This window comes from Carex rostrata, chromosome 25 (assembly GCF_964058835.1).
Source record: "Carex rostrata chromosome 25, lpCarRost1.2, whole genome shotgun sequence".
Lineage (NCBI taxonomy): Eukaryota > Viridiplantae > Streptophyta > Magnoliopsida > Poales > Cyperaceae > Carex > Carex rostrata.
Window position 1 is genome coordinate 220,596 of NC_135942.1, and position 10,080 is coordinate 230,675.

Genomic DNA, 10,080 nt, shown 5'->3' on the forward strand with positions numbered 1-10,080 from the left:
ATATGAACTATATATACTTGTGACTCGGCACCGCATATGGCATTTGATTTGATTGATTGAATGCTAACTTTGTTGTATAAATTATATCACATATGAATCATATGGTCCTTCGCTTAGTTGACTTGCTCAACACAGCTCGATAACTCCTCTCCATCTCCATGAGCACATACTTGATTGTAAATTGGAGAGTTGGTTTTAATTTAAGTTTAACCATAATTTGATTAGTTATTTAAAATAGATTTGATTACTTATCATGATTTGATTAGAAAATTGAGATTTATTTTTAATATAATGGGTTTGAGCCCGATCGACTCGATGATTTAAGCTCAATTCAGTTAGCTATTTAAATCCGATTAAATAATTTCTTACTCTATTCTTATAAAAGTTCTACATTAGCCCCTGACTATACTATTAGCTATATTAAATTGTTAATTTCATGCTTTCCATGTCTTATTTCAATTGCTGAGCAGTGGAGTGGGCTTCCTGCCTTTCTGGGTGAAAGTGAATTCACATGCTGCCAAGGCCCAAGGAGGATTGAAAAACAAAATTATAATTGTCAACTGCTATTTCATACCCCTTTTTTTTTTTCTATTTAATAAAGTTTCAAAATAGCTATTAGTTTGTTATTTGATCGCCTTTGATTATGTTAGGTGTGATGTGGCTAAATTATGATTAGAACAATACAAATTGTGAAATTAGGTACATATTAATTACGTTAAGCCAAAAAAGAAATAAGTTAAAAGAAAATGATTGAGTACAAAAGTAGATTTAAAAAAATAAAAATAAAGGTTCGACTCAAAATTTTCAACTTTAATAATTTACAAAGAATCCTTTCGAATTTATATTTTCCACATAAAATGTTGCCTTTTAGTCACATTACATTATTAAATTTGGTATAAAGCAAAATTTTAAGTAAATTTTTTAGGCCTCAAATACTAAATTTAAGAGAAAAAATTATGCAAGCACAAATTGACTTTGGTATAATATAAAATTTTTGTCTATATTGAAAAATAAAGGCAATATATTTAGTTACATATTTTTAAAAATGAAAATAAAGGCACTGATCCAATGAAAATTTCATTGCTATAATTTATAAAAAGTAATGGTTATTGAGCACAAATTGACTTTTAAAGTTTATGAAAAATGAAAATTATGTAACTAAATCCACTTCATAAAATTTTAGAATGGTTATTGATTATTTTTGGTAGCGAAACATGATTTTCTTTCATTATTAAATTGTTGTGTTTTTTTAATAATGAATTGAAATCAGAAGTTTGCTTTATGGACAAGCATATATTGGAAAGTGTTTGCTAGAGATTTTAATAATAGTTTGGAAATTGCTTTGTAGACGTTATCTATTAGAATATATTTGCAAGTATATTTGATGACAATTATTAATAATAAAAAATTTACAACTTCGTTATTTGTGTAAAATAAATAATTTTAGTAGATCCATTTAATCTATAAATATTTTCAGTGCATGCAATTAATAGTAAAATTTTATCCGATTTAATACATTATTTGTGAAAATCTTTACTGAAATTAAAAAAAAATCATAAAAAAAAATCTCAACGAAATTTATAAAATTGGTAGGGTTAGTAAAATAAAAGTGAGCTGATGTATGTGGCTTGCTATACACGCAAGGCATGGCGCTGTCAAATTAAATCAAATCCACATCATTTATTACAGATATTCTGTTCTGAGATATCGCTATCTTTTGAGATCTTTTCTTAAAATGGAAATGAAATATTAATATACTAATATCCTAATATAGTCGGTTTGCATTTTGCATATCATTCCATTTCTATCATTTCTAGCTGAGAGAGAAAGGGAGAGAAAAAGGAGATTAACAGCTCAAGGGAGCGAGAGAGCGAGAGAGAAGAGAGAGGAGTCGCACTAATCAGTTCGTCGTCGTCGATCGTTGCTTGGCCTCCACCTCTCCCCACCACTTCTCTACCTTGGAGACAGCTATTCCAATTCGTTTAGTCCCCTCTTCCACTTCTCCCCCTCCCTTCTCCTCCTACAGTAACCGCTGTTCGGTTTAGAACAGATCCGCGCCTCCAACTTCGGTGGTCCCCGCTGTACTCGCCTGGTAAGATTTTTCCTAATTCCAACATCAATTTGTATTCTCCTCCGCAAGTCCTTACCAAATCTTTCAGATTTGCTAATTTGTGCTAATTTTTCAACTCTTGCATTTCCCTCAATTGGAGGTTCAGAAAGAAGGAAATTACACAGCAGCGTTTGAACAGTTAGAGATGTAATCTCCATTGCGGCTGGGCAGATTTCTCCGTTGCGACTGTGCGACATTGCTTGCTCACTGGTACAAATGAAATTGAGCACCAAAATCAGTGGTAAGCTATTACCCAAAATCACTGGTACAAATGAAATTAAGCACCAAAATCACTGGTACAAATGAAATTAACCACCAAAATCAGTGGTAAGCTATTACCCATTACATGCACATAACATATCTCATCAACAGAAAACTCATCAGCAGAAAACTTTGATTTCAGTATCCTTATTTTTTCAAGCTTTCTGTTAAATTTTTTCTCCTCACTTAGCCTTACAGGCCACAGCTGCCATTTTCATATAACATAGCACATTATTTTTTTTTATTTACTTTCTAGATTGTCAAAATTTGGTTGCAAGTTCTTCTCTGTTTTGTACTATTTACACATCAGATATGATTGCATGAGGTTGCATTTGCTTCCAAATTAGTAATTACAAATATCTATGTAATGACATATTAGGGATGTAACAACAGTATATAGGTTAATATATACAATACTTCACTAACGGGATGTAATGATAATACATGGGCTAATATGTAAAAGGACTTCAGTGAAAATGGGATGTAATGATAGTATAGAGGTTACATTAAAAACAATTTAGTTACACTCTTCCTCAGTCCGAACAAATTAATTATATTGCCGAGTTGTTATATCCAACATTTACTATATGTTTTGTCTATTTATCAGTGGCTTCCACAGATATATGCTTCAACAAATTGCTATAGTTTGGCTCATTTGGTGATAAATTAGTGTCGGGTACAAAATCTGACAAGTGGTATTCAACGGATCGCATCTCCACATCCCCTAGAAAATAGAGTCAACAGATATCAACAACTTTTGCATATTTTCATGCAGAGTCAAACACACAACGCAAAGAAGATAGTGAAAGAACCCTAATCGGGATTGGGGAAGTTCAACAACAACAAAAAATAGAAGAAACAAATATGATAAAATAGAGACGAAACAAGTTCAGTACTGTATTTCTTCCTTGGTAAGATTTCTTCAACTTTACTAATGCATTTCTTTTATTAAATTACAAATTTCTTCCAAAAAATGATTTTCAATTCAATTTTCTTCTATTTTAATTTCATGCAACACAGAGAAGATAGTGACAAATCCCTATTCGGGGTTGGGGAAATTGAACAGCAACAACAAAGAGCAGAGAGAGATGATAAAATAGAGAGCAAACAAGTTTAGTACTACATTTCTTCGTTGGTAAGATTTCTTCAAATTTACTAATGCAAAAGAGAATTAAGGAGCCGGAGCCGGTGAGTGTCAGTGGCGGTTGGCCGCTTTGGTGTGGCGTGCTGGTGAGGACGATCGACCTCCTTTGTGTACGGGGGTTCTATTTTTCTTGTAAGAGAAGAAATATAGAGGTAAAAGAGAATATGGAGTAGATCTGTAGGAATAGTGTACTAAGTTGTTTTCGATTAAATTGTAATGACTACTCTTTTTGATTAAATTGTTCCTGTGACTACAGGAGTATCAATTGGCAGATCTTTAATCTCTTGAGCTAAAACCCTAAGCTACTGTGCCTCACTTGTATGATTGCCTCTAATTTTTCTGCTGTAGCAAAAGCAACCGTTTATGAAATTGATGTGTACAAGACCCTCCAAAAGTGTCTTGAGTTAAGAGATAGTTATGTTTTTAGAGAGGAAGTTGCACCATGGGAGAAGGAAGTCACTACTGACCCTAGCACACCAAAACCTAACCCTAATCCTTTCAGCTGTACCCCTGAAGAGAAAACTGAGGTTAGTAGTTTAATAATGTTTAGATATGAAAAAAGAAGGTATTTAATGTACTTGTGTACTTGACTCATGTATATGTATTAACTTTTTTTTTTCCTAATGTAGCACTATTTTCAAATGGTGGACGGTGTTGTGCACGTGTACACGGATGAAGATTGCAAGGAGAGAATTTATCCTGTGGCTGATGCTACCACCTTTTTCACTGATTTACATTACATCCTTGGAGTAATTGCAGCAGGAAATATCAGGACTGTGTGTCACAACCGTTTGAATCTTCTAGAACATGAAATTTATAGTCATTTAGGGTTGGAAATGGGTGATTAGATTTTATGATATGCATTTGGTTAATACCCAACCTAGCATCTAGCTGGTGAAACAATAGCCTGGATCTTACCTGTTAACTTGTTGGGTCAGTTTAAACTGGGTTGGATTGAACTGACTGGTCCATATATTGAGTATATTTTGTGCCTTTTATGTTAACAACAATGCCAAGCTAAGTTCTAAAGGGGTTGGGTTATGATCTTCTCTACTGACCCAAATCTGATTTGATCCAACCTGTGTCAAGTCTCGAGCAAAATATGGTCAACCTGGTGGACTGGTAGTCTAGGTGAATCAGACAAAAATTAAAGCCGTCTCATTATTACTTGGTTATTTGCTTGTGGTTATGATTTGTATGCAGAAATTTAAGTTTCATCTGATGCTTAATGCGGATAAGGAGTTCCTTGCCTAAAAAAAGTGCACCACATCGTGATTTTTACAATGTCAGAAAGGTTGACACACACGTTCACCACTCGACATGCATGAACCAAAAGCACATGTTAAGATTTATCAAATCCAAGCTTAGGAAAGAACATGATGAGGTAGGATTTAGCTTATAATTAGGTTCTTTTCTGTCAGTTTCAACTGAAAGTGTTGCTAAAAATTTGCATTATTTTAGGTTGTGATTTTTAGAAATGGGACCTATATGACCTTGAAGGAGGTCTTTGAGAGCTTGGACTTGACTGGGTGAGGATTGCAAATGTCAATTTTAATTGGATTGTTCAACAAAGTATATTTTAATGGTGATCACTTACTGTTTGTTTTTTCTTTTCTTTTCTTTTCTTTTCAGATATGACCTGAATGTTAACTTGTTAGATGTCCATGCTGATAAGAATACCTTTCACCGTTTTGACAAGTTCAACCTAAAATACAATCTTTGTGGTCAAAGTCGGCTCAGAGAGATTTTCCTTAAACAGGACAATCTTATTCAAGGTACACTGCTCAGAAAATATTGTCTAGAGGAAAAATCTTTTTGTTTTAAGATTATTTTTTATGAGTGGGGAATTTAGTTGCTTAATTATGTTGCTATTTGGCTCCATATAGGTTGTTTTCTTGCTGAATTGACAAAATAGGTTTTTTCAGATCTTTCTGGGAGCAAATATCAGGTATCACTTTTCTTTTTGGCTAATTGATAATAATCACATTCTATATTACAGAAGAAAAGCATTTTGCGCTATGCCTTTGTGGATTATCATAAAGTGAAAAGTATTCAATCATTAAAACACTGGTAAATTAAGATAGTATATTGTGACACTAACTGAAATTCTTCTTCATATTCCATTCTTTGTAATAACTTTTCTGGTAGAACTCGCTATTGTGACTCACATTTCTCAACTTTTGTACCTTCTTTTCCTCTTTTTCTTTTTTACTTGATTATTAGATGGAAGAATATAGAATATGTATATATGGAAGGAAGCAAAGTGAGTGGGATCGACCACCTTCTGATCCAGATGTAGTGCTTCTTAAAGAAATAGGTATTTTTTTACTTTTTTTAATATATCCATCTTTTAGTGATTCAACTATTGAATAGCCTTTTGGCAATAAAAAGTATTCTTCTTTGCTTGAGCAGTTAAGATAACGATTGTTGTTCATGACAGTACTGGAGGTATGGAAGCTAAAATTATAGATGCTACTATAATTGCAAAGCTTGGATTTGATGTCTATGACAAAGGCATGTATGCTCTTTTTTTGCTTTAGTACATTCATACTATTTTAAGGGATAGTACAGATAAAACATTGTATAGGTTAACTTGACAAAAATACCCCTATTTAGCAGTGAGTGTACAGTTGAGCCTGTATGTTCCAGCTGTGTACCAGTCTGATTTAATTTTAAGTGCTAATGAACCATTCCTGTTCGACCTTCTAGGCTTCATACCATTATTGTTTCCTTTTTTTGGTGAATTGTTGGGTTCGTGGCATCCAAGTGACTAGCTCAATTGATTGTAGCTCTGTGTGATATATGTACACGCATAAATGCATCTTTCTTTAACCTGTGCAGATTTTAGAGATCCCAAATCTGACATCTGGTTGCACGGAGTTTATCGAGTCCGCTCAACAGATTGTAGAAGAAAGGAGGCTGAACCAAATATTATTGGCTAATCACAGCACAATACTTGACCTTCTTGAGATTCCACAACTCATGGACACGTACGTGTTAACTATTTTCTCATTATTAAATGCAACTTTGTGCCACCGTTGTGATGGGGCCTTTTCTCTTGAGCTAAAATTGAAGTACAATCAAGCGAAGTAAACTTAGATGTTGATGCTCAAATAATGAATAACAATAAGAGATCCAATTCCAAAGGTATTGGTTCAAAACATGGTAATTTGATCCTCATACATGGCATTATCGTGAATCAACTTAGTTGAGCAACCATGACAGAGAAAATTAACCAAAAAAATGTAGGAGGTTACTTACAAATACTCTAGATTATATTTCGGAACAGAAACCTCTTTAACTTTTTTCTATTTAAGAATTGTATGATAGAACTTGCTTCTAATTTCAGATGTATACGTAATGGCAACTATGACGAGGCACTTGATTTGGAAGCTTTTGTCAATAAGCTTACAAAATTGCACTCTGAGTAAGTTTACATACTATTTATATATTATATTACAATCAAATTTCACATATTGCTTTTCATATTTGATAATGCTGGGAACAGGTTTCCAATCATTCAGGCATTAGCAATAGATGTAAAGAAGTCAACGCAGTCTATGGTTTCTCAGCTTTTACAGAAACTCAGATCCAATATTTAGGCAAGTCATATTGTACTTTAGTTTTAGTACAGTAGTCACATTAAATTTCTTGTGTGACATGGTAGTACCAGAATCGAATTTGTCTCAGGCAGGAGAACATTTGTCTCAGAAACTCATTGAAGCCTAAATTCAAACAATAATCATAAAAAAGAAACAGAAATCAAACGATTAAAATAGTAATCTCTTGTCTATAACTGACCTGTAACACCATTACAGTACCTTACCGGTATTTAATAACTCAATCTTAGATTTATACATTGCTTATCACTGTCATATTTATTTAGTACTTATCAAATTACCGGTCAAATATGGTATTTGTATGTTATAATGTTATACAACTATCGGAGTGCATCCGAATCGTGGCCCATTTGAGGCGAATTGTAGTGTCTGCTGAATCAGAATTGCGCCTGCAGGTATGTAGCCCCTTATGTTGTCCTTTTTTTTAGAAACTAATGTGAGCTGTTCAGGACAATAAATAGATGCTGAAATGTTTTCACGGATTGAAAATAGTCAAAAGATAGCAAGTTTAAGTGAATGATTAACCAAGTGAAATTGGAGTAAACCGCATTATGAAATCATACATATAATAGAGCATCTGTACTTGATCTTGACCCAATACAGAAAGTCTTGTTGTCTTATTTCTCTATTAACAAAACAAACTTTTGATTATTCTTCTTTCTTTCATCAGTTTCTTAGGTGCCGGGAAGCTTGGCTCTCTAGCAGCCTAGAAGAGCTTGATCAAAGAAATGTGTATGATTTTCTAAAGGATATGGTGAACTGCTATCGTAGGAATCTCTTTGATGTGGTTACTCAATACCGTGCCATTTTTAGCAATGATAAATCGGGGAGTGATGAGAATTACGATGGAGGCCTTCTCTTTAGCTGGGCCATGCACCAGGTTAAAAATCATTTGTCTACGCTAGAAGAAATATTACCCAAGATAAGTCATGGTGTTTCGATGTCTAACACCTTAGATAATTGCATGGTGAGTATACTCTCTGAATCTATTGCTCCTTTTAATTAAATTTCATCAAAATATTTTTTTATTTTTTAATCTCAAATATTACTTTCTGGTGTATGATTTCTGATTTCACTTATGAATAATTTCTGATTTCTGATTTTACTAATTAATTTATTGATTTTTATTACTATTATTGATGTTGTCATAATTATGGGTTTCTTTTGCAGTATTGTGCAATTGGTCTTGGGATGGTCGGTTTGGATTTTAGGGCATTGCTTCCTCCTATTTTTGAGAGGTATTTCATCCATATCCACAAGAGCTTTATCTCTTACAATTGGAGTGGACTCTTAATAACATCTATTTTTTAAATCTTCAGTGCAGCTTTCAATATGTTCTCAAAGAATATGAGCACAGCAATTGAAAATTTTCAGGTACATTTGCATGAAGACCCATCTTTTTTTGTAATGTTAATTTTTCTTATTATTTTATATTTACTCATGCTTTGTTTATTTGTTGCCATTTGTTGATTAGGTTGTGTTGGATTCACACAGGTGGGTCCCGATGCCATCAGTAGGGTTTGCAAACAATGGTGCCATGGATGATACCCGCGATGATGTGACCCCGCCTTTTGTTCTGATGGAGCATCCACCTTTACCCGTATTCGTAAATGGTATCTGAAAGTGATAAAAGGAAAAAAATTGTCACCAACATAAGAATCAGAAATTATCACCAAGCTCCTCTGGTATAACTGATGGATGTCACAATACCAATTCATATGGAATCAGTTAACACATAGTGGACGTGTCCCAACTACATGCATGGCTAACTTGTGTTTACATCTTCTCTTGTTTTTCTTGAAGGTGTATCAGCTGCAATGAATGAACTTAAACCATGTGCACCATTAAGCTTGAAACAAATTTTTGCTCAAGAGGTTGTGCGGGGCTTACAAGCAGTGTCAAATTCTCTTGTCACATACAATGACAATCACATGTTACGTGGCAACGAGTCAACTCTCTTTCTTGCTCTTTGTCATACTGTTATGGAGGTCAGCTAAATTATTAATCTTGTTACTGTTTTCTTTCACTTCTTGTTATGTGCATTAGTTTAAATACTGGGGATTCCCCAATTCTCTTACTTACCTAATGCAAATCAGGCCCCAATATTCTTTTCATTTGTTGCAATGAATTTAATTCTTGCTTCAAGTGACTGTCAATTGTGTATGCCTCGAGACTCAATTTAGCTTAACTTTGCATCAATTAATGTTTAGTTTCCGTCTATCCATTGAATTCTGTTTTGTCTGAATCTATTTGCTAAAGATCCCAAAATTTGATTATTTGCCTTAGATTACTTGAGTCCCAATTCAGTTTTATAACATTAAGGGTGTTCCTCGAATTTACTAATGCAAACAAGTTTAGTACTATAAACTGCTTAAATTGTATAGAAAACCATAAACTGGTACTGATTTTATTTTGTGGATTTTGTTAAATTACGATTATGTTTAAGGTTTTTAAGTGATTAATGGGTTTTGTTAAACCGTGATACTAGTACTGATATCCAATATAGTGATTTATCATTTATTGCTACATTTTGAATCCAGAATTCTGTGTTGTTTCTGATACCAGCACCAGTCTGGCACGTACATACCAGCACCAGCTCGTATCAGTTCGGTACCAGTTTTTGCTTAAATTAAGTGCATTATTACATAGTCCAGTTTTTTTTTCAGATATCATCATTTTTTACTGGTAGATAACAATTATAATGTAAATATTAGGGGTCTACTTGCATAAAAAAATTATAATGTAAATATTAGGGGTCTACTTGCATTTTCCTGTCAGATTCACTTTACACCAACAGCTCAGGGAGAGAACAATGACACAGGACTATCCGGTACAGCTTCAGACCATAATCAACAGCTCAGGACTATCCGGTACAGTTTCATAGAGAAGCAATACTGCCAAGTTATAAGTACTTTTAATGTAATATTAATCTAGATTCATGTTTT

At 33.6% G+C, this 10,080-nt stretch overlaps 1 protein-coding gene and 1 long non-coding RNA gene across 3 annotated transcripts; both read left to right on the forward strand.

Moving 5' to 3' along the window:
- The first annotated feature begins 1,835 nt into the window (after window positions 1–1,835).
- On the forward strand, window positions 1,836–6,022 carry LOC144543921 (uncharacterized). Of its 2 annotated transcripts, XR_013508107.1 has the most exons (10): window positions 1,836–2,092; window positions 2,211–2,351; window positions 2,979–3,282; window positions 3,392–3,667; window positions 3,864–4,042; window positions 4,145–4,899; window positions 4,977–5,290; window positions 5,402–5,463; window positions 5,739–5,832; window positions 5,956–6,022. It is a non-coding gene; the product is annotated as an uncharacterized LOC144543921 (long non-coding RNA). The 2 variants fall into 2 exon arrangements; XR_013508106.1 differs by having other exon boundaries at window positions 5,739–6,016.
- On the forward strand, window positions 6,021–9,460 carry LOC144543888 (conserved oligomeric Golgi complex subunit 8-like). Its single transcript, XM_078292338.1, has 10 exons — window positions 6,021–6,029; window positions 6,357–6,505; window positions 6,865–6,942; window positions 7,024–7,110; window positions 7,449–7,530; window positions 7,806–8,102; window positions 8,306–8,373; window positions 8,455–8,509; window positions 8,610–8,748; window positions 8,939–9,460. The coding sequence occupies exons 1-10, from the start codon at window positions 6,021–6,023 to the stop codon at window positions 9,130–9,132; spliced, it is 1,158 nt and encodes a 385-aa protein (XP_078148464.1). The 3' UTR covers window positions 9,133–9,460.
- The last annotated feature ends 620 nt before the right edge of the window (window positions 9,461–10,080 follow it).